This window comes from Geotrypetes seraphini, chromosome 1 (genome assembly GCF_902459505.1).
Source record: "Geotrypetes seraphini chromosome 1, aGeoSer1.1, whole genome shotgun sequence".
NCBI lineage: Eukaryota > Metazoa > Chordata > Amphibia > Gymnophiona > Dermophiidae > Geotrypetes > Geotrypetes seraphini.
The window spans coordinates 168,561,462-168,587,011 of record NC_047084.1 but is presented as its reverse complement, the minus strand read 5'-3'; the positions used below and the strand labels follow the sequence as shown (position 1 = coordinate 168,587,011).

General features: G+C 39.9%; 1 protein-coding gene across 1 annotated transcript in view; it reads right to left on the bottom strand.

Annotated features, from left to right (window-relative positions):
- Positions 1 to 25,550, bottom strand: part of RXFP1 (relaxin family peptide receptor 1) — a 154,574-nt gene that overhangs the window by 101,937 nt on the left and 27,087 nt on the right. The window contains exons 3-4 of the mRNA XM_033958681.1: positions 20,585 to 20,734; positions 14,348 to 14,443 (exon numbers count right to left, since the gene is read on the bottom strand). Of these exons, the coding sequence (XP_033814572.1) occupies positions 14,348 to 14,443; positions 20,585 to 20,734 (246 nt within the window). The remainder of the gene's footprint in view (positions 1 to 14,347; positions 14,444 to 20,584; positions 20,735 to 25,550) is intronic.

Sequence of the window (25,550 nt, the reverse complement as noted above, 5' to 3'; positions counted from 1 at the left end):
TGGAGGCAGGGAACACGCCGGCGACTCCCCCCTCCCGCCCCACTCACCCAGACAACAAACCGCTGCTGCTCTTCAAAGCAGCCTGCTGAGGATCACCGGCTGGCTGTAGCGAACCTTGCAGGCCGCTCTCCATCTCGGTAGCACGTTCCCTCTGATGCGATCCTGTGCGTCAGAGGGAATGTGCTACCGAGGTGGAGAGCGGCCTGTGAGGTTTGCTACAGCCGGCCAGCGATCCTCAGCAGGCTGCTTTGAAGAGGAGCAGCAGCGGCGGTTTGTGCCGGTGGGCCAGAAGAGGGAGCAATACAGGTAGGCAGGGGGCCAGAGCGAGAGGGAATGGGGCTGCCTAGGGGGGAGGGGTGTGACTGCACGCGGAGCCAGAAAGCAACCATGCTTTGCTCTGGGAGGGGGGAAAACAGAAGGGGGCCTCGGAGCTGGCAGGCATGACACAACAGGGGGCCAGGGGGAGAGGGAAAGGGGGCTGCTGTTTAGGGGGGAGGGGTATGCTGGGGGCAGACAGCAATCACGCTTTGCTCTGGGAAAGGAAAGGAAGACAAATATCCAGCGGCCAAGGAGAGAGAGAGAAAGAAAGAAAGACAGACACACACATCTATTCTAGCACCCGTTAATGTAACGGGCTTAAAGACTAGTATATAAATAAAAAATAAAGCTATGGAAATGTTTTAGAGTTGCAGTAAAAATAATATTGCTTGGTTAGCATTACACGCATGTGTTGCTTAAAGTATTTAAATAGATGTTGTTCCAGCTGCTACTTCCTGTAAGATTAGGAAATGGATGGGTCTTAGAATAGGGCACAGGTCACTGTGCCCTAAACTAACACTTTGTTACAAGATATCCAATGCATTGAAAAAAAATAATGATTTCATCTAGTCTAATAATAATAAGTAAAAATGAAAGCTCTTTTTACGACGGTGCGCTAGCGGTTTTAGCGTGCGCTTAGCGCGTGCTACATTGTCCCGCGCGCTACACGCTAATGCCTCCATATAGCTTGTGTTAGTATTTTTCATGTAGCGCGTAAAAGGAGCCCTAAGATTTTAGTAGCTGCTCATAATATATTTATTAATACACTGTAAATAGATCAAAAAGTAAATCAATATGAGTTACTATCTCTGAAATTTTTATTTAGGAGGCAGTAATGAATGTTTTGGGTATTTGTTTTTTTCTTCATAGGTGCACTATTTCAGATAAGTTAGAAACATGATGGCAAGTAAAAGCCAAATGGCCCATCCAGTCTACCCACCCGCAGTAACCATTATCTACGAGATCGCATATGCCTATCCCAAGCTTTCTTGAATTCAGACACAGTCTGTCTCCATCACCTCTTCCAGGAGACTGTTCCACGCATCTACCACCCTTTCTGTAAAAAAGTATTTCCTTAGATTAGTCCGGAGCCTGTCACCTCTCAACTTCATCCTATGCCCTCTCATTGCAGAGTTTCCTTTCAAATGATTCATACGCACTTATGCTACGTAGGTATTTAAACATTTCTATCATATCTCCCCTCTCCCGCCTTTCCTCCAAAGTACATTACATTACATTAATGACTTCTATTCCGCCAGTACCTTGCAGTTCTAGGCAGATTACAAAAGAAGATAGCTGGACATTTCCAGGAAAATTACAATTTAGGGTGCTGTTTACATGATTGAGACTTTGAAGGGAAGTTTACAAGAGAGGGGATAGACAAGGGGATGAGTTTTGACATCTTGAGATCTTTAAGTCTGTCCCCATACACTTTATGTTGAAGACCACGCACCATTTTAGTATCTAGCTTAGGGCCTTATCTTAGGACCTATATTCTATATAGGATAGCATTTAACATTACAGAGTATTATAAGCTGCAAAGTCTCACTGGCCATTGCTTTGGCCTCCTCGATTGCTGCTAGCTGCTTATCGGCATACTTGTTAACACTATCAGTGCCGGTTAGTACTTACTGGGAGCTAAATCCTTTGCTGCAATGTGAATTCTTATCAGCGAAGCTAATACATCTGTTGCTGAGACTAAATAGAGCACCTAGGCAGAACTCTTCACATGCTAATATAATTTGTTTTTCTTATTATGATAAACATATTGGGTTTATCTATTCTGTGTAACCTACATGTGTCTGTTCCATATTTTGGGAACATGTACCATTATGTGCCATCCTGAGTGTGTGTAGAAGGTAAAGATTTCATGAGAATGCTACAATGAGAAAAAGCCCTTTAGCACTGTTTTGTTTGAAGTTCACCTGTGGAGTAATGTGCACATACTGCCCTAGGGCTTCTCCCGTGAGCTCCCGGCCAAGACCGTTGCTTCCTGGTCTCCGATAGTGGCTGAAGGATGCATGTAATTTTCATGGTGATGTATTGTTTATTTTCTTTTATCAATAAATGGTGCATTCAGTTGTAAGAAGAAGCTAGCATGGACTATTCTGTTTTACCCTAAAGAATCAGTGGACTAGTGAATTGTTTTGGTCAAAACCTGTTGCTCCTTTATATGGTTAGACAGACCACAATACTATATGAAATCTAGTGACATTTTCATTATCTTCCAAGGGAAGGATTTTTTTTAAGCCAGTGATTGAGGTGTAAAGCGCCCAGGATCTCTTACTTCACCTATGGTCCCCCACTGTCAAGAATTTCAACATGCCTTTACAGATCTTAAATGGCTTGTTATCAAACAAATTCCGGCTGACTATAGAGGCAATAAATTGCAGCGTTTAGCGTTACGGGAACAATTTTGGATTTTTCACTTACAATCTGTTACCCTGTCGGGGCTGAATGATGGTATTGAGTGGCACGCTGTCATTCAAGGTTCAAACTTTTCAATTCTCAAGTACCATGAAAAAGAACATTGTTTAATTATTTTTTGCTGGTGTTAAGCTGGTTCGGTTTGACGCTTTTACGTTTTTGACGTCACACCGTTGTTACTTAATCCACTGCTAATCAATTGGGCGACTCCACGCCGAAGTGCCATTTTCCTTTGGAATTCAACTTGTTAGAAACGTAGTTCCCTTTTGAACTTGAGAAGTCTATGCTTCAGCTCCAAATGGAGGAGGCTGAGATCCTCTGAAATGGAGCTTTTAACTTGACTGGCATGGACAATATTGTGGCAGGAACAAATGGATTGTTAATGATTCTGAGATAATTACTCTCTCGTTCCATTATAGTTCTTTATGTTTGTTTCAACATTGAAGGAGGACATAACTTTGAACTATTGTTGTGGATTTTGTAGCAATTTTTATTGCACACAGTACACTGGATGGTTCATAGACAACTCGGCGAAAGACAAAGGCGCGCGCCGACAACTGAGCGCAAGACGGAGGCGTGCGCCGACAACTGAGAGCAAGACGGAGGCGCGCGCCGAAGAAAATTACAGTTTTTAGGGGCTCCGACGGGGTTTTTTGTTGGGGAGCCCCCCAGTTTACTTAATAGAGATCGCACCGGCGTTGTGGGGGGTTTGGGGGGTTGTAATCCTCCATTTTACTGTAAACTTAACTTTTTCCCTAAAAACAGGGAAAAAGTAAAGTTTTCAGTAAAATGTGGGGGTTACAATCCCCCACACCCCCCACAATGCCCCCACAACGCAGAGCGATCTCTATTAAGTAAAGTGGGGGGGGGGTTCCCCCCCACCTCCCCCCCACCTCCCCCGTCGGAGCCGTAAAAAACATTAATTTTCTGTGGTGCGTGCCTCTGTACTGCGCTCAATTGTCTACGCGCGCCTTTGTCCCGGCGCGCTTTTGACCTGACACCCACTGGATAGACCATAATTGATGAATAATTATTATTTGTGTGGTTTTGCACATTTTCACATAATTCACTATGGAGTCCAGGGATGTTACATTAGTAGAAAAAACCCTGTTGGGTTATACTCTCTCAACTTCATATTACAGGCTGGGTCCTGATTGTGAGTTGTGTAAAAATGCTTGCGCACCTTAGTAAAAGGAGCCCTAAATGAATTTGTCAAGTGGATCAATACTTGTGACCAACATTTATAGTTTATACTTCAGTTCCATCCAAATTACATTGAGTTTTTAGATGAGCACATTTTTAAGGAAGGCACTGTTACACAGATGAGATTATTTCCGTAAACCAATTGAGAGAAATGCATACTTGCATTTCAAAAGTTTCCATCCTCATACTCTCAAGACTAGAATTCCGATTGTACAATTTTTTGCATATCTACCGGTTATGTTTTTCATTAGAAGATTTTAAAATTTTTGATTCTAGAACTTGGACACACAAGGAAATGGTCGGTTAAGAGCTGTGCTCAAGGCTAAACAAGCTACTATTTCAAATTTAAAACTCCAACAATTCAATTTTATTTGGAAAAAAGATTGATAAGAAGAAAATGTCATCAAACAAACAAAATAAAAACGATGCAGGAACCGGAGGATCAGGAACCAGCAGTAACAAAAGATCAAAGCCAGAACCAGGGACACCATCAAGAGTACCACTGCCTGCAGAAGATCAAGATATGATGGCAGAAATAAAACAGATAAAGGATATAGTACTGGAGATCAAAAAACAACTACAAAAAGCAATAGATGATGTTGCTATATTAACAAAAAGAGTTAATCTAATTGACAACAAAATGACACACTTAGAGGAAAGAGCAGAGGAAGTACATACTGAGGTTATACAAAACAAACAAGCCTGGAAGGAAATGGAAATATTAAAGAAAGATCTGGAAGACTGTGTGAATAGAGAAAAAAGAAATAATTTAAGAATTATTGGGATGCCGGAAGGAGTGGAAAAAAATGATCCTATCAATTTCTTAGAACAATTCCTCCCAAAGATACTGCCTATAAAATCCAAGGTGCCTCTTGAAATAGAGAGGGCACACAGAATACCGGGACAGAAAACAACCACACAAAAAGGTCCAAGAACTTTTATTTTTAAACTACTAAGATATCAACATGTAGTTGAAATATGCCAGCTAGCTAAAGCAAATAAAAACCTAAGATGTCAAGATGCACGGATACATATTGTGCCAGACTTTGCTAGAGAAACTGCTCAAAAAAGAAAACAACTCCTTGATTTAAGACCTCAACTACGAGCACTAGGAGCAAGATATGGATTACTCTACCCAGCGGTGATGAAGGTAACATTAGGAAATAAAACACAAAATTTTAATGATTCTAAAAAACTAGCAGAATACCTTGAAACATTTGAACAACCAATGACATCTTAAAAAGAAACTTTGGGAATATTTTAAAGTATTTAATATAACAAGAAGACATTAATAACTTTTCACTTTGATTTATTATATACAAAATAATCTAAACATTAAAAAACTGTAAAAACCGTTTAGAATGCTAGAAATTTTTTTAAAAAAGCAAATAACAGGAAAATGGAACAACTTGAAAAGAATGCAAACATGTCAGTAACAGAATGTTGTGGAGGGGAAAAAAAAAAAAAAAAGAACATTGATCTACCTGGAGAATTCAATATATATGCAGCTGAAGGGACGAGATGAAGGAGCTTTTTGAAAGATATCCTCTTGCAGCATGGATTATATGCTCACGGAGAGAAATGGAGAAAGGTGGAACACTAGAGATACTATGTTTGCTGAGTTACTGAGTAGAGGAAGGGATCTGCGTGTCAACAGAAGTACAAACAGTAGTGCAACCTGCGTGAAAACTTGTGGTCGATTGGGAAGTGTCTCATTAAAAAAAAAAAAAAAAAAAATCCTGAATAGAAAGCTACCAACACATGAGTAAATTACAAACTGAATCTGCCCTGCTCCTATGAATATCCCGGAAGACCCAGACGCTAAGATGTGGAACATAATGACTACAATTATATTAGTAAAAGAAGCAGAAAGTTAATTCCCACCCAGTTGGAGGAGAACAGCTGAGCCCTTCCTTTATGTTTGCCATATGTGCAAACAAGCTTGTAACCATTCCCAGCTGATACACTGAGCTAACTGTTATGCATTTTTTGCATGTTCCCTGACAAAGATAGTGAAGAACGTTAAGTTTATTATAGAAGTACTTTAAAAAAAAAATAAATAAAAAATTGTCTTCAAATGTTGTATTTCTTCTATATCTTTTTCTCATCTATTTTATTCTCATCCTTCTCATCCTTTACACATAATTTTGAAAGAAAGATATTGCATTTTATTGGATATTTATTTACCAATGACTTTACCAATGACTTTCACTATATACTTAAATTTATTTATTTACTTAAAAATGGGTTAATAGATACTTTGACTAACCTGACAATTGATATATTGCAATTTTAGGAATCCAGAATAATAATAAATATGTAATAAACACTTTCTAGGCTTTTAAGTTTTTAGTAATGCCTTTAAGTTCTTAGGAACTAAGCTTTTAGTCAGGCTTGATTGAATTATATGAAACTCTGTTAAAATCCTGTAGATTAGAATCATTTCTTTGCTCTATTCTGTTTTAGAGTAATTTTTGTAAAATAAAGAAAGGTAAGAATTATAAGGGAAAAAAAAATAAATATATATATATATATATTTCTGAAAATGAATAAAAGAGAAAATAAATATAACAAATATTAGTATAAGGATATATTATACTATGTTATTAGCATGGAGTAATAAGTATAAAACTATAATTTATTTTTTAGCTTGTAATGGAGTAATGTTAAACCTGATCTATGTTGTGTTTCCAAGTGATCGTATACAAATAGGGTGGGAAGGGAGGGAATGGGAGGGTATTAAATTTTAAGGGTAGGGGTAAAATAGATAATTCCTCAAACTATCTTATTTATGGGAAAATGAAGTTCATAAAAAACATTGCAGATGGGATTGTTATAATACATATTACATTAAAATTAAATGGATCTTAAAATAATCTCTTTAAATGTTAATGGTCTAAATCACCCGATTAAAAGAAAAAAGGCATTATTATTTTTGAAAAGGCAAAACGCTGATATATGCTGCATACAAGAGACCCATTTATCAAATAATGAATCCATAAAGCTAAAAGGTGATTGGGTCAAGCAATGTTACTTTTCTGCAGCAATAGGAAAAAAAGCTGGAGTTGCAATATTAATAAATAAAAAATGTTCCGCTTCATTTAAGTTTAAGGCAGCTGATCCTTTAGGAAGATGGATATATATAGAAATGGACATGGGAAATACCACCATGACACTTTTCAATATATATGCCCCTAATTCAAATCAAAATGAATTTTTTAAAACTCTGCAACAGTTGATTCTTCCACTGGCTACTTCAAATTTAATAGTGGCAGGAGATTTCAATGCTGTGATGGATCCATTGATAAATAAAAGCCCGAGAAGATTTATAAAATCATTAGGTCTTGACAATTTGGTGCAATCTTGTGATTTAAAGGATATTTGGCGTATACTTCATTTTGATGGTCGGGAATTTTCGTTTTGTTCACAAGTCCATAATTCTTTTTCTAGAATAGATTATATTTTTGTTTCTAATCAATTAGTACATCAAGTCACACAGGCTGTCATTGATCCAATTGTATTATCTGATCATGGTGGAGTGTGGATTGAAATTAAAATAATAGATCAAAATATAAACAGACCTATATGGAAATTGAATAATACATTGCTTGCAGATAATGACTTTTGTACAAATCTTATAAAAAAAATAGAATATTTTCAAATTAATGATACAGAAGAAATTTCCATAGAGACTTTATGGGATGCGTTTAAAGCATATACTAGAGGACAAATTATTTCTTATTCAGCAATGAAAATAAAAAAAGAAAAACAACAATTTATAGAATTAGAAAAATTAATAAAGTCTCTAGAATCAAAATTAATTGAAAAATGGGATTATTTGACACAACAAGAATTGTTAAAAGCTAAAGGTAAATATAATGAAATTTCTTCAAAAATCATTAGAAAAGATTTATTTGTACAACAAGCTCTGTATTATGGAAATTCGAATAAGGCGGGAAGATTGCTTGCAAATTATCTCAAAGCAAAAAGGAAAAAAAACAAAAATAATTGCAATTCAAAATGAAAATAAAGAAATGTTATCTCAAACTAATCCCATAATAAAACAATTTTTAAAATTCTATAAAGATTTGTATTCTTCCGAGCCCTATTCAGAAAAGGAAAAAGATGGTATAGAATTTTTAAAATTAATAAATGGACCAAAGATTCCTGAACATATAAAACGAAGTTTAGAAGAACCAATATCCTTAAAAGAGTTAGGTACAGCATTGAAGTCCCTCAGAGTTGGATCCGCTCCAGGTGGAGATGGTTTTACAGTAGAGTTTTATAAATCATTCCAAAACATCTTAATGCCCTATTTATTAAAATTATATCAGAAACAACTAAATAAAGGTTGTATTACAGGTACTATGGCTGAATCAATAACTATAGTTTTACCTAAGCCAAATAAAGATCCTACTTTGGTATCAAACTATAGACCTATTTCTTTAATAAATGTGGATGGAAAAATTTTAACTAAGGCAATAGCATTAAGATTGGCTAAAGCTCTCCCTTTCATTATTGATATGCATCAAACAGGTTTTGTTGCTCAAAGACATTCGTCTCATAATACTAGATTGGCACATCACATGTTATATTTGACAAAATCCATCAATGACCCAGCATTCTCTATTTCATTAGATGCGGAAAAAGCTTTTGATAGAGTGGAATGGTCCTTCATGTTTCAGACAATGGAATGGTTTGGTATAGGATCCGGTTTTATACAAATAATAAAGGCATTGTATAACTCCCCTGTTGCTAGATTATATATTAATAATGATTTTTCAGAAAAATTTATTCTACAAAGAGGGGTTAGACAAGGATGCCCACTATCTCTTTTGCTTTTTGATATCGTTTTAGAACCCTTGTTATTAGCTATAGAACAGATAAAGGAGATACAGGGTATTCCACATTCAGATAAAGAATATAAATTATCAGCATATGCGGATGATATATTACTTTATTTGAGAAATCCGGAAACAACCATTCCAAAGCTACTCGAACTGATTGAAAGATTTGGAAAATTTTCAGGATATAAAATAAACTGGAATAAATCAGAAGTACTTCCACTCAATGTACATTGTACAAAAAGTTTATTTGACTCATTTTCTTTTATTTGGAAAGAGGAAGGATTAAAATACTTAGGAATTTGGATTACAAAAACTATAGAAGAAACTATCATAATCAATGAAAAAAATTTATTACAAAAAGTGTCAGAAATGTGTGAGCAATGGAATCCTTTGTGCATATCTTGGTGGGGGAGAGTGCAAACTGTAAAAATGATGATTTTACCAATAGTTTGTTATTAAATGGGTATGATACCAATTTTTTTCCAGGGGTCTTTTTACAAAAAATTGGATAAAATATTAACAAAATTTATTTGGCTTGGAAAAAACCCCAGAATTGCTCTAGTATCTTTACAAAGACCAATTGAGGAGGGAGGGGTAAATTTTCCAAATTTTTATAGGTACCATCAAGCCTATATTATGCGTCATGGTATGTATTGGATCCTCCCAGAACCCATTGAACATATACCAGATTGGTTCTGGTTAGAATGGAGATTAATGTTTCCTTTACGTCTGAGTCATGTGATAAGTATTCAAATGCCAAGGTTATATAAAGATCATAAAATATTAATGGATACTTGGAAAACTATAAGATATATAAGTAATCTAACTCCTATTCCAATAACTAAATCAACGACTCAAACAATATGGCTTAACCCAAAGATCAAAGTTGGCGGTTTTAAAATTATCTGGAAACATTGGATGATGGCTGGAATTCGTATTTTAGAAGATGTAATAAATAAAGGTAAACTGCTTGAGTTTTCACAATTGCAAAATAAATTTGGTTTAAATAAATCACAATATTTCAGATGGTTGCAATTGAAGCAGGCCATTCAGACAGGGTTCTCTGAATGGAAAAATCTTAATAATTATCATAGTATGGAATTCTTATGTTTTCAGATAGATTCCATGGGACACCAGGCCGCAATGTGGTATAAATTAATATCTGGATTTATACATAAAAAAAAAAAAATGGTCTTAGAGATATTTGGAGCATTGAGATTAAGCATCAAATTAATGCATCTCAATGGCCACGACTTTGGTCTTGGAGGATAAGATGTACAATGTCAGCATCTATGAGACAAACTTGGGTTTTTTATTTTACATAGAGCTCTATGGACCCCTACACGTTTACATAGAATTGATAGCTCTAAGTCTAATAGATGCTGGCATTGTCATCTAGAAGCAGGGACATTAGATCATCTTTTATTCTATTGTCCATTCATATTAACATTTTGGAAATCAATTTGGCCCCAAATAAATAGGATGTTAGAAAATCCAGTAGCCTTGACATATGATACAATTCTATTTGGTACTACAATGAGAGCCCATAGTCAAATCTCATCAAATAACAACAAACTTTTATTTATAATGACTGGAATAGCAATACAGCAAATTACACGTAATTGGAAAAATTGGGACAGATTGAACTATAATTTCTGGTGGAACTCAGTTTGCCATATATATAAGATGGAACATGCATTTGCAACACAAAAAGGATATATGAATAAGTTCAAGAAGATTTGGGGACCATTAACAGAATATTGCAATATTTGAATTTCATTTTCCCATGATAAGAAAATAGTATAAAGAAGGAGGGGGGGAGGGGTTAAGGGGAGGGAATTATTCTCTTTATCATATATTATAAATAAAATATTATAATAGATGATATTCTTACATGAAAATAACGTAATAAAGGGAGGGGGAAAAGGTTCATATTTAAATAATAATTGATAAAATCATTACAATATATATATTGTATAACTTTATAAGAAAAATAATTACAATTATATGATATATAAAACCATAAGAAAAATAAGACAAGAAATGTTATATATAAAATATATTATAAAAATATCAAGTGTATTGTTAAGATAATTGTATGAAAATTTATGACACTTGTTGTTAAATGGAAAAAAAATTCAATAAAAAAACTTAAACAGAAGATTTAAAAATTTTTGCAAAAGATTTAAAAATTCTATTTTTGTAATGTGTTATTGTTACACATCATTCAGAAAGTGTATTTGCTTGCAAAATACGTGCACCGTGATTATTTATTGCAATATAAAGAAAGAATTCAAGAGGATTTACTGACTGCAGATTTTCCTAATTCATAGTTTGTTTCTGCCATTTCTGCTTATAAGAAGTATTGGGATGTCTTAAGTTTATTGTTTTAAGATTCACCCCATATTTTCATTTCAAAGAAGTAACAACCTGGGAAAGATATTGAGTTATAAGAGAATTGAGTTATAAGAGAATACATTGCACAAGACATTGTGGGACATATGATATGTGGCACTTGTCAGTGGTGTGTACAAGTGATAATTGGTCCTATGTGGCAGGATCCTCAATCAGCTCACAAATATGCATCTAGAGTTGATACTATATGTCAGGGGTGCCCAAAAGGTCGATCGCAATGTACAAGTCAATCGCAAAGGCAACACTGGTAGATCGCAGAGCCAATGTTCTCCCTAGCATTCCTTTTAAAGTAGTGGAATTACGGCAGCCTGCAGAGTGAACGTAGCAGACTGCCGTCAGCCTCTGTAGCACGTTCCCTCTGCTGCTGTCTCGCTCCCAATGTCAGAGGATGTGCAGGATCACGGCAGAGGGAACGTGCTACAGAAGCCAACGGCAGCCTGCTATGTTCGCTCTGTAGGCTGCCGTAATGAACTTTCAATTGTGGTAGGCTCAGAGGGAAGAACGGAGGTGAGGGATCCAGTCTAAGGGAAGCAGCTCAATGATCTAGTCTGAGGGAAGCAGCAGAGGTGAGGGAAGCAGTGGAGATAAGGCTCCGCATGTCGGGGTAAAATTGTGTCCGTTGTGAGGGCCCCGGTGAGAGGGGGATTGCTTTAGAGACGCTGGATCGGGGAGGGGAGGGAGAGAAGAGACAAAAGGACCTTGAGGAGGGGCGGGAAAGCAGGCTTGAACCAAAAGGGAGTGGGAAAACAAGGCAGATAAGTCGGATCCTGGACTACTAGAGAAAAATGCCAGGCCCTGGAGAGGGGAAGACAAAGAGAGAGAGACAAAGACCTGGACCAAAGGTGGGAGGACTCAAAATGTTAGCAGAAGGAAGATAGAGAGAGGGAGAAACCTGAAACAAAGGGGAGGCAGAAGAGAGGGGGGCAGATGTTGGACTATGGGAGGTGCAGACAGAAAAGACAGGGGGGGGAGAGACCCTGAGGAAGAACAGAGAGATGCAAGATCAGAACAGAGGAGAGAGACATGTTGCCAATAGGGGTGAAGGAGAGAGAAGAAAAGCTGGACTCCTGAAAGGACAGAGAGAGATGCTGGTTGGGGAACGGAATGAGGTCTGGAGGACAAAAGAGGTGTACTCGGTTTATATATAAATAAATATGGGGGTCTTTTACTAAGGCGCACTAGCCGATTTAGCGCACGCTAAATGCTAACGCATCCAAAGAATATAATGGACGCATTAGCACTTAGCGTGCGCCAAATTTGCTAGCGCACCATAGTAAAAGAGGGGGTGTATGTTTAGCATTTTTATTGTTGGTAGATCATTTTGACTTGGTCATTTTAAAAGTAGCTCGCAAGCCCAAAAAGTGTGGGCACCCCTGCTTCAGGCTCTAAACAGGCAGCAAGCTTCTATAGCTCGGTTCCAGGAAGTGCATCTTTTCTCTATGGAGCATCAAAGATTGCAGATATGGTGGGTTGGAATTTGCTGGAATCTCAAGCGCAAGAGTGCAAAGCAGGGAGGGCAATCCTATTCAGAAAAAGGAGATAATGTGGCAGTCCACAATTCCTATTGGGATTAGACTGGGTGGATCATTTTAGTTCATATTAGCAGTTAACAATACTACTACTATTATTTCTAGATTGCTACCAGACGTACGCAGCACTGTACAGTCATGAAGGAGACAGTCCCTGCTCGAATGAATTCACAATCTAATCAATCAAGACAAACAAGATGCTAGGGTAGGGGTCACAGTTAGCGGGGGATGGTTAAACGGATGGCTAGGATAATGAACAGAAGGCAGTAGGGTTATGAGTTGAAGGCAATCTCGAAAAGGTGGGTTTTCAACCTACTTTGGAATAAGGGAAGGGGTGTGATGCTCGGACTCAGGTAGTCTATTCTAGGCATATGGGACAGAAGTTGAAAGAAATGAAGTCTGGAATTGGCAGGGTAGGAGAAGGATACAGATAAAAGCAACTTATCTAAGGAATGGAGTGGGGCTGAAGAATGAACACAATTGTAGGTTAGTAAAAGGAGTCTGAACTGTATGCAAAGGCAGATAGGAAAATTTGAGGAGAGGGTTAATGTGAGTGTAGTGAGGTTGGCAGAAGATAAGTTGTGATTCAGTGGGAGACCTTTTAGAAGTAAATTGCAGTAGTCCGAACAAGAGGTTATGAAGGTGTGGACAATGGTCTGGGAAGTGTGCTCAGAAAGGAAGGGGTGAATTTTGGTGATGTTGTAAGCTAAACTAAAAACTTAACCTTATATACCGGGTCTTCAACCAAAGGAAGCTCAATGCGGTTAACAATAAGTTAAAAGATAAGCTAAAATACAAGAGAATTAGTTTTTCAAAATGTTTAGCGAATAAAAAGGTTTTTAAAGATTTTTGAAAAGATTGGAAGGAGCTGGGACACCTCAAAATTAGAGGAAGTTCATTCCATAATTGGGGAAATTTAAACGCAAGAGAAATACTAAAATTCTTAACTCCTTGAATTCCTTTCCTAGAAGGGAGAGAAAGTTTAAATCAATGAGAGCCTCTCGCATATGAAAATCTATAAACATTCCATAGAAGAGGAACAAGTGGAACAAAAATACCATCCAAAATTTTTAAAATAATACATAAACATTTAAACTGGATTCTGAGATAAACCGGGAGCCAATGGAGACTTAAAAGCAAAGGAGTCACGTGATCGAATTTACTCTTTCTGTAAATCAGCTTTGCAGCGGTATTCTGAATCAATTGTAGTCTTTGAAGGCAGTTCTTTGCGATGCCGAGATAAATGGCATTACATCTTGTATTTTTCTGACAGTGTGAAAAAAGTGGAAAATCGCTAGACTAAGCATATAGCCCTCAATGGAGACTGCCCCAACTATGTTGGTTATGCTGAGAACTTTACAACAGCTCCTCATATACAGTATATTCAGCCCTGTGAGGGCATGCAGCAATAGTGTGGATACTGGACATATTGCAGCAAGCTTTTGATAGATCTAAATACAAATGATATCTTATAGAATATGCAGCACAAAATCTCTGAGAAAATACTGCCATAAGAGAACTTGGTCTTTGTATGAATGTTGCCTGTATACCTAGCAGGTACAATTTGCTATAACTGTACGTCTATTGGAACTAATAATATCTGCTTACCACACTCTGCTCTCATCTCAAAGACATATTTGGAGCTTTTCTCATAGAGGCCTCCATAATGTTTATCAAGTTGCTGCGACCACCCACTGTCATCACCTGAACAGATAAAACCCAAAACAAAAGGTGTGTTAAAAATGAAACATCTAAATATGTGCTTCAAACATGAGTATTCTTTAAAAAATTATAAGAGAAATGGCTAAATGCCTTACTTAATTCCTTAAAATTACCTTTAAACAGGCAGTAAGGTTAATCATCCCTTTTGTGTTGGTTTTCTCCTACTGAACACCGTCTACAAGGATATAATAACTTCCTTTTGAGAAATCCATGACATGGAATTCAACTTCGACACTGCATACATCTGGTGAGGGCCCAAGGCCCCGATTGGCCCAGGTGCCTAAGGCCCCTCCTACCGATTTTGGGGGGGTGGGGGGTGTTGGGGGGGGTTTATCTTCAGGCAGGAGGGAATGGGCATCCTTCCTGTGTGGGGGGGGGGGGGGAGTGTTGGGGAGGTCTTCTGCCAGCCGCAGCTGGCTGAGCTGATCACAGCAGGGGAATTTCCCCCAATATCAGCTGAGCCGGCAGGTTTCAGTGAGTCCTGCCTGGTCAGCTAATCGGGGGAAATTTCCCTGCCGCGATCAGCTAATGCCAAGCTGTGGCCTAGCGGCAAAGAGAGGTGGCTGAAATGTAGCTGTCTATCTTTGCAATCAGACGCAAATCTCTAACCAGCACTGTCAAGTGGATTGACACGCTATCGGCAGCTGCTTTTAAGGTGGCCGCCAACATGGGTGCTGGTTAGAGAATCCAGGGGTTAATAAATTTAAATCTTCATTGTATTTATTGTGTTTTGCTCTTGTCCACATAATTATCTCAGTCATAGTCTGACTCATTTTCAGCAAGAAATCTAAATTGATTTAACAAAACATGTCTTTCATTCCACAAATACGAGAATTTTAAAGGACTTGACTTGAGAATACTCATTAACACTAATGAAAATCCTGTCCAATTTGATAGAGGTTTTTGTTTTGTTTTGAAAAAGCTGAAACTGTGGTTACAAATGGTTAACAGTGAAATGGTTAACAGTAAAGTGATATCATTTATTCTGGTTCAATGATATAACAGTCCTTTTTTGTAATTATTACCATTGTTGCCTCAGTTTATTCTGAGATTAAATTTTTTTAATTTGGGTATATTTTGAGACATAATTACTTTCGAATTGGCAAGTCTTATGTTCAAATATGGGACAGAGCAATGGTGGGGGTTTTTTTTGCACCATCATATGGGAACACCAACATGTTTTTTGATATATGGAAAAATAAGGAACTTCATAAATTCAAATATTGAACTAGATATATAGATGGCATCATAGCAATTGGGTTGGTGGTAAGAGGATTAAAAGTCTTTAATTAATACATTGAAAACAATGAATTAGAATATGTCACACATGAAGAAAATCAACAAATTAATTTTCATGGCATATAAGGCAAGGGAAATTAATACTAAGAGCTGTAGGAAAGATAATTACTGTATGTCTTTTAAATTCATCACGCTGTTACCCTAGTTCAATGAGAAGGAATATCCATATTCCCAAGTTCCTAAGGGTTGAATTAAGCTGTTTTCTTTCTAGGGGATTTGATATATTAGATACAATATGGCCTGTTATATGCTTGAATAGTAATAGGAATGATTTATTGAATATTAAGGAATGATACTGAATATATTTTCATAATGTTATCAGACCACAAATATGTCTAAGAGCCATTTTGAATAAATAAAAAAGGGTTTCTCAGTGGCACAAGGATGGGCAAGAAGAGATGAATTTAAACCTAAGGATGAGAGATTTCTAGTTGTAGCATAGGACAGTGGACTAAGGACAAGATGCTTCATAGACAGCATAGGGGAAAAAATGGGACAACAGACAAATGTAGATACTGCAAAACAGAACTGAAAATGCTTACACATCAAGTGATTGGCTGAGATGAGCTGATGTCAGAAGAACTGCATATAGAAAGGAACTGGAAACTGTATAAATGCTAGGGGATGCATACATGGGATGATCATTGGCAGATCAGAGGGCATTCCTAGGATTTACACCTAATTTAGGTGTGAGGATTTGTACCCATTTCAGTTAATGCAAATATAGTAACATAGTAAATAATGGCAGATTAAAAACCTTTGTGGTCTATCCAGTCTACCCAACAGTCAAATTCATTTTTGAGGCATGTTAAATCAACAATCCAGTAATTATTTTACTTGTTAAGTTTCAGTATAAGATGTTTTTTCTTCTCTTCCCTGAGCTAGGTAAGAACGGGTACAAATGGATCGATTTTTCATGTCATCAAAAATTACAAAGACTAGGGGACACTCGATGAAGTTATAGGGAAATACTTTTAAAACCAATAAGAAGAAATTTTTTTTCATTCAGAGAATAGTTAAGTTCTGGAACACATTGCCAGAACTTGTGGTAAGAGTGGTAGTGTAGCTGGTTTTAAGAAAGGTTTGGACAATTTCTTGGAGGAAAAGTCCATAGTCTATTATTAAGAAAGACATGGGGGAAGCCACTGCTTGCCCTGGATTGGTAGCATGGAATATTGCTACTCCTTGGGTTTTGGCCAGGTACTAGGGACCTGGATTAGCCACTGTGAGAACAGGCTACTGGGCTTGATGGACCATTGGTCTGACCCAGTAAGGCTATTCTTATGTTCTTATCTACACTCTGACTGTATGAATGTGGAAAAAATGTGCATTCTTGCTCCAGATAAATATTGTTTCACACGGGACTTAGGCTGTAGAAGGCTACCCACCATCCAGCCCTACCACTGGAGTCGCCGTCCAAGCTAACACCAATCTATCGCGATTAGTCTTTCCACAAACTGAATCCAGACTGTAGAAGTCCTTTCTGAATTGGCTTCATTGTTGGGCACCACTCCTGCTCTTCATAAATGAAGTTATAGCTCTTGATCTAGGGAGCTGTGTTGATACTATCCTCTTTTTATTCATGGATCTTTAGTGTCTACAAACACATATTTGAACTCTGTCACTGTTTTTGCCTTTACTACCTGTCCAGGGAGGGCATTCCAGGCATCCACCACCCTCTCCATGAAAAAGTATTTACTGATGTTCCTCTTGAGTCTACCACCATACAATCTCATCTTGAGTCCTTTAGTGCTACTGTTTCACTGTCTCTGGAAGAGATTTGTTTTTAGATTAATACCTTTTATGTATTTAAATGTCTATATCATATCTCCTCTATCCCTTCTTTCCTGTAGGGTATACATATTCAGGTGTCTCTCAGCACAATACAGATATCATGTTTGTCACTTTCCTCTGGACCGCCTCAAGTCTTCTTCATTCTTAACAAGATATGGCCTCCAGAACTGAACACAATATTCCAGGTGAGGCCTCAGCAACGATTTGTACAGGAGCATTAACACCTCCCTTTTTTCTGCTGGTAATTCCTTTCTCTATGCAACCCAGCATCCTTCTGGCTAAGACCACCGCTTTGTCACATTGTTTCGTAGCCAAGATCCTTAGACACTATCATAGTATCATAGTGAACGACGGCAGATAAAGACCCGAATGGTCCATTCAGTCTGCCCAATCTTACCCTCTCTTTAAATTACTGATTTAATTCTACTGTTTTTTTTGTTGTTTTTTAAAATTTACCAGCCTATAAGATATTTGAGATCAGAAAATAGTATGAAATTGAGTTTAGAGGGTAAGATGTCAACCTCTCATGTTCGGATTGGGGCAACAATGCTGTCTGTGGCAGGTGCTAAGCTTTGGAGTGCGCTGCCTGGAATTTAGCGATTTTGTGCTGGGAGGTTGAATTTCAAGAAAACGTTGAAAATGCAACTATTTGTTAATGCCGTCCTGTGTTAGTTTTGTTGAAACCTGATCTGCAATTGTCTGTATATGGAGCTTAAGTTGATTTTTGTGTTATTTTGTAAACCGCATAGTTAATATGCGCTATTTAAATTTTTAAATAAATAAATAATTTTTCCTTCTTCCTAGCTATTTCTGGGCCAGAACCCAAAGCTCTGCCCGGTACTGTGCTTGGGTTCCATCTACTGAATTCTCCGTCAAAGCTCACTCCAGCCCATCTAAACCACCTCAGCCATTGGAGCCCTCCCCAGCCTATCCTCAACCAAATGGCCTTATACGTACACAGACCGTGCAAGTCTGCTCAGTACTGGCCTTAGTTCTTCAATATATACCATTATTTTCTGATTCAAGATCCTCTGTGTTCATCCCATGCATTTTTTAACTCTGTTGCCGTTTTCTTCTCCACCACCTCCCTCGGGAGCGCATTCCAGGCATCAACCACCCTCTCCGTAAAGAAAAATTTCCTTACATTACAGTTGAGTCTACCACCCCTCAACCTCAAATTATGTTCTTGTGCCAAAGTCCCTCTCCTGGACTGTACTTATAAGCTTCTTACCCCTTAATATATACAGCTCTTTTGGACTTTTACTCCCCAAATGCATCACTCTGCTCTACTTCACGTTAAATTTTAACTGTCAAATGTCAGGCCATTCTTATAACATTTGCAGATCTCTTCTCATGTTTTCTACTCCTTTCGGCATGTCCACTCTTGCTAATCTTGGTGTCATCTGCAAAAAGACACACTTTTCCATCTTATCACTCACAAATATATTAAACAGAATGGGCTGCAGTGATTCCTGGGGCACACTACTACTCACCTTTCTTTCCTCCATTCACAACCATTCTCTGTCATCTGTTAGTCAACCAATTTCTAATCCAGGTCACCACTTTGGGTCCTAATTTCAGCCCGCTAAGTTTATTGATTAGCCTTCTATGAGGGACCATGTCAAAGGCTTTGCTGAAGTCCAGGTAGACCACATCTAGCATGCCTCCTATATCCAAATCTCTGGTCACCCAATCAAAGAAATCAATCCTATTCATTTGGCATGATTTCTCCCCTAAAGCAAGGTATGATTTCCAGATGTAAGCGCTATTCTATAAACCATGTTTAACTCGAAGCACTGTTCATAGAATGAGTGGGGGTTTTTTCCCAGCCCTATAGTCTCGATATTCATGCCTGCTTAAATTGCACTCATTGGGCTGGCTTCTGATATTCAGTGTCACTTAACCAGGTGGTGCTGCTGAGTATTGGTACTAATCAGCAATTTTGAAAGTGGGCAAGAGAAGGGTGTTATAGGGGTAGAGTTGGGCAGGAGCCATCAATTAGGCAGTCCTAATTTTACTCACTTAGCAATGCAGATAAAGGCATTGAATATTGGTCGGTATTTGTATAACTTTCAGGTATTGTCCTGAAACTGCTTGTGTTCTCCCCTCCCTCCCCTTTTCCAAATGATTAACATTCCCCTCTTGTAGCATCCCCCTCTGCCCCTGTAGACTCCCCCTGGTCTAATTTTTCCGTTCTCTGGGGATCAAGTTGTCTTCAGGACAGGAGAGAAAACGACCATTCGCAAAACGGCAAGGTGTATATATTTTTTTTTCTTTCGAGGATGACCTATCTGGATGTTTTGGTCCTTAGTACGTCTTATCCTTTTTTGGTCCATTCCCTAATATGAAGACATCCACATGAAAAATGCACAAAGGCCAGCTTTTCGGATATCCAAGCAGACCTTGTCCAAAAGGCTTGTCATCAGCTGATCATGGCAGGGGGAATCCCGATCAGTTGAGCCAGTTTTGTGGAGTCCTGCTGACTTATACTCATTTACTTCCTGTGAAGAAACTTATACTTCAATACTGGGTGTCGACGCAAAATGTAGGGAGTGGCTCGCTTTGAGATTCAATCCTATCAGACCTCTGTTAGACTGGAGCACTTGAGCTATGTATCTCACTGGCGAGGCTTCTTCGCTTTCTCGGGGGGGGCAGTTTTCCTCTCCTATTTGACTTCTTGGGCTGCCGTGTGCTATCGCCTCACTCGGTCAGAACTTAGATGTTTAGTAGTAGATGACGGCAGATAAAGACCCGAATGGTCCATCCAGTCTGCCCAACCTGATTCAATTTAAATTTTTTTTTTTTTTTTAAATCCTGCCGACTGCTACCATTACGCAATGTGCTCTTCCCATTCTTGTAGTGCACACAGAAGCACTATACTGTAGTTAGCTCCACCTAAGCTAGGAAAGATCTTGATACGAGTCATCTATAATTCTATTAGCCATAGTTATTTACATAATATTAACTAAGGCAGAAATGAACTGAATATGCCCCAGTGGTACAAGCTTTATGATGAATAAGGAGACTCACCACAATTGTCCTCATCTGCCTGATTTCCGCAGTCATCCACGCCATTGCAATGCAGAAGCTGATGCAAACACTTGCTGATATTGCCACAGGGGAAATATCCAAGGGGACAGGTGACTCCTGAAGCATAACCTTCTGAAGAACTGTGAAGTGCTGTTAAAAACATGTAAGAAAAAATATACAAATAATGACGCTTTAAAAAGCACTTAAGGAAGCTATAAAAGATAGCTTTTGCTACTAGTGTAGCCTTTCCTAATTTATTCTTATTAATATTTTATCTTCTGCCTATTGTTCCACTCCTAGGCAAGTTACAACGAGACTCTTTTACTAAGATACACTAAGATCTGGGCAAGTCACTCAGTCCTCCATAGCCTCAGGTACGTTAGATAGATTGTGAGCCCACCGGGACAGGTAGGGAAACATACTTGAGTACCTGATTGTAAAACCACTTAGATAATCTTGATAGGCGGTATATAAAAACCTAATAAACTGGAAACTTGAACTTGATCTTATTTGGACTTAAGAATATCTAAAAGGCTTACTCCAGGATGCTCTAAAGCATCTTGCAGTAATTTTTCTGTTGGCGTGTGCTACGCATGTATTATTTTGTTGTACTCATTTTTTTGAAGGGGCATGTCATGGGTAAAGATTAGGTATAGAATCTTAGAGAGTAAACTTGTACAATGTTAAACCTAACTTTAGGACCTCATACCACCAAAGACACTAATCGAAATTTCTTTTGCGTCCTTACTGGGACATTGGGGTATTCATCATTGGTCCATTTGTAAAATATGTTCAAATTTGGCTGATGTACCAACTCATATGCACATCTGACAGAAGAAAAAAGGAGGAAGCACTTAACTTTAGCCCGATGGTTACTCAACCGTTTCACATCTTGGTTTCTTCAGCGGCTGTGCTACTTCCTCTATAGATGTACTCCACTATGCAACATTGCAACCAAATCATATAGACTCCTGCTTCCTCTGCAGGTAATGCCAGAACATAGCTCATTAAGGTATCCCAGACAAACCATCCCACCCAACTTCACCCCCCCTCCCCGGATCACCAGTGTCACCAAAAGATAACAGGAGAATTGAAGGCTAAAATGTCCATCAACAATTCAGGATTCGGGTCCTCACCACCAAGGTCAAAGTGTTAAGAATTGCCTATATATTTTAAGGACAGTTCATTCCATCCACCATTTTTCTGACTGGGACAAACTGAATGTACCGTATATATTTGAATATAAGTCAATCCGAATATAAGTTGAGACCCCCCATTTCCCCCCCAAAAAGGAGGAAACATGGTTGACTCGAATGTAAGATGGGAGCTTAATATTCAAGTGCCATGCCCTGCCAGGATCTGCACCCACTGTCCCCTCCCTCATGCCCTCCCCTGCCAGGCTCTGCACTCAGCCCTCTTCCCTGCCAAGCTCTGCACTCAGCCCTCTTCCCTGCCAGGCTCTGCACCCAGCCCTCTTCCCTCCATGCCCTCCCAGGCTCTGTACCCACCCCCCTCGCTCCATACCAGGCTATCCACCCTGTCTCATCTTCCTACCCTGTACCCCCATTGGTGGTCTAATGGTAGGCCGGGATAGGAGGGATGCCTCCTGTCTCCTGTCCTGGCCAACTAACTTTTTTTTAACCCCCCCCCCCTTCCCCAGCACGCGCTTACCTGACACTTTTAATCCCTGGTGGTCCAGTGGTTCATGGGGCAGGAGCGATCTTTCTGCGCCCTGCCCTGTGCTGAGCCTCTTCATCCACGGTTTCCTTTTCGCGGTCAGCGGTGCACCCGACAAGGCCAAGCTTTTCCTGCTTTCTGCTCGGCCTCGCGCTGCTCTCTGAATGGCTGCCGTCAGTTCTCGTGGGACAAGAACTGGTGGCGACCATTCAGAGAGAAGCACAGGGCCGAGCAGGAAGCAGGAAAAGCTTGGCCTTATCTGGTGTGCTGCTGGCCACGAAAAGGAAATGGGGGTGGAGAGGCTCAGCATGGGGTAGGGTGCGGAAATATCGCTCCTGCCCAATACACCATTGGACCATGAGGGATTAAAAATGGCAGGTAAGCATGCGCCAGGGGAGGGGGGGGGGGTTTAAAAAAAAAGTTGGCTAGGACGGGAGACATAAGGCATTCCTCCTGTCCTGGCCTACTGTTTCGTCCAGGAGGGGGTCGAGATGATGACTCGAATATGGAACGAGACCCCCATTTTTGGACCATTTTATTGGCCCAAAAATACCATCCTATATTCGAGTATATACAGTAATAGCAGACTAGATTATGGCAAAAATGTTATGTACAATTCTATTTGCCATATCTTAAAAAAGATATAGCAGAATTTGAAAAGGTTCAAAGAAGAGCGACCAAAATGATAAAGGGAATGGAACTCCACTTTTATAAGGAAAGGCTAAAGAGGTTAGAACTCTTCAGTCTGGAAAAAATACAGCTAGGGGAGACATGATTGAGGTCTACAAATTTGTGAGTGGTATAGAATGGGTAAAATTGAATCAATTTTTCACTTTTTCAAAATTTACAAAGAATAAGGGGCACTCAATGAAGTTGCATGGAAATAACGCCAATTGCATAAATATAATTATAAATATTTATGCAATTGGAGTTAAATTTATTATAATTTAAAACCAATGAGGAGGCTGGTTAAGTTGAACTCAAAATAAAACAAAATTAATGGGTTTTTTTTTAGTGTAGCCCCTGAGGTCTTGGTTTAAATATTTGAATTACACTATGAACTTTTAAATCAAAAGTATACTTTGAAGATAACTGATGGTAGAACATTTACTTGGATATTGATTGGCTAACTTTGCCATATTTTGAAATTCTAAGCCAATATAAGAAGTGATTGATATATTATCATAACACATTTTAAAGATGGGTACTGAGGGTTAGGGTTAGTTAAAAAATGACACACTATGAGATACCATGTAAAAAAAAAAAATACACAGTGAGAAGATTGAAGCAATATATATCAACATCTTTAATGCTTTCTGAAGTCTCTATGAAATGAGTGTCACTATTCTGCTTGGCAGAGAAGACGGCTGTAAAATGACTAGGAATGCTGTGTGACCCTGAAATTAATACTATTAATAAATAAAATATATTTTTAAAAAATGGAAAAAAATCAAAGAAGGTAGCGTCGAATAAAACACAGTACTGTCAAAAGAATGCGAGACAAGGTGGTTGAAAAATGTGTGCACAATTGATGTGTGAAAAAACACATATTACTACTACTACTATTTATTATTTCTAAAGCGCTGAAAGGCGTACGCAGCCCTGTACATTTTAACAGTCCCTGCTCAGAAGAGCTTACAATCTAATTTAGACAGGACATTTTGGGGTTGAGAGATTATGATAGAGGAAATGATACAGTAGGTCTAGGTATCTGACAGCCGTGAGTGGGAGTTAGGAGTTGAAAACAGATTCAAAAAAGTGGGCTTTTAGCTTGGATTTGAACGCTGCTAGGGAGGGACCACGGCATATTGATTCAGGCAGCCTGTTCCAGGTATACAGCGCCTCAAGAAATAGGGACGGATTCTGAAGTTGGCAGTGGAAGAGAAGGGTACAGATAAAAGGGGCTTGCCTGACGAACGGAGATCACGGGGAGGAGCATAGGGGGGAGATAAGTGAAGAGAGATATGAGGGGGGGGGGATGCTTCAGAGCATGCACTTGTAAGTCAGCAAGTTTAAACTGTATTCAGAGATGGACCGGGAGCCAATGAAGCAACTTGAGGAGAGGGGAAATGTGAGAATAGCGGCTCTCATGGAATATGAGTCGCACAGCAGCATTTTGAATGGTTTGAAGAGGTGAGAGATGGGTGCGCGGGAGGCCCAAGAGAAGTACGTTGCAGTAGTCTAAGCGCGAGGTGACGAGAGCATGGACAATGGTTTTGGTCGTGTGTTCAGAGAGAAGAGGATGGATTTTGGTAATATTATAGAGGAGGAAGTGACAGGATTTGGCAGTCTGTTGGATCTGAGCAGAGAAGGAGAGAGAAGAGTCAAATATCACCCCAAGATTGCGAGCCAACGAGACAGGGAGGAGGATTATCCACCGAAATAGAGAACGGTGGGAGGGGGGAGTTGAGTTTAGGCGGAAAGATAAGGACAGTGGCGTACCAAGGGAGGGGGCGGGGGGGCGGTGCGCCCCGGGTGCCAGACCTGAGGGGGTGCTCCCGGCCTTGCCGTTCAGTCCTCCCCCACCCCCGAAGGACCGCTCGCCCCACTGACCTTCCTGCATCACCTGTGAAGCAACCCGCAGCAGGATCGCGAAGTCAGTGATCCCTGAGCTGCTTGGGCGCTGCTTCCTGTGCCGCGGTCCCGCCCCTCCTCTGATGTCAGAGGAGGGGCAGGACCGCGGCGCAGGAAGCAGCGCCTAAGCAGCGCAGGGATCGCTGACGTCGCGATCCTGCTGCGGCTGCTTCATAGGTGGTGCGGGGAGGCCAGCGGTCCTTCGGGGTGGGTCGGGGCATCAGGCCTTCAGGGTGGGGTGGGCGGGCAGGCAGGCTTTCAAGGGGGAGGAGGTGACAGGCAGGCAGGCAGGCCTTCAAGGGGGGACAGGCCTTCAAGGGGGGGACAGGCCTTCGGGGGGGTGTGCAGAGCTTCAAGGGGTGCAGGCCTTCAAGGGGGGGGGCAGGCAGGCCTTTAAGGGGGGGACAGGCCTTCGGGGGGGCAGGCCTTTGGGGGGGGTGCAGGCCTTCAAGGGGGTGCAGGCCTTCAAGGGGGGACTGGCCTTAAAGGGGGGACAGGCCTTAAAGGGGGGGAAAGGCAGGCAGGCCTACAAGGGGGTGGGACAGGCCTTCAAGGGGGGGACAGGCCTTCGGGGGGGGTGCAGGCCTTCGGGGGTGCAGGCCTTCGGGGGAGTGCAGACCTTCAAGGGGGTGCAGGCCTTCGAGGGAGGTGCAGGCCTTCGAGGGGGGGCAGGCCATCGAGGGGGGTGCAGGCCTTCAAGGGGTGACAGGCAGGC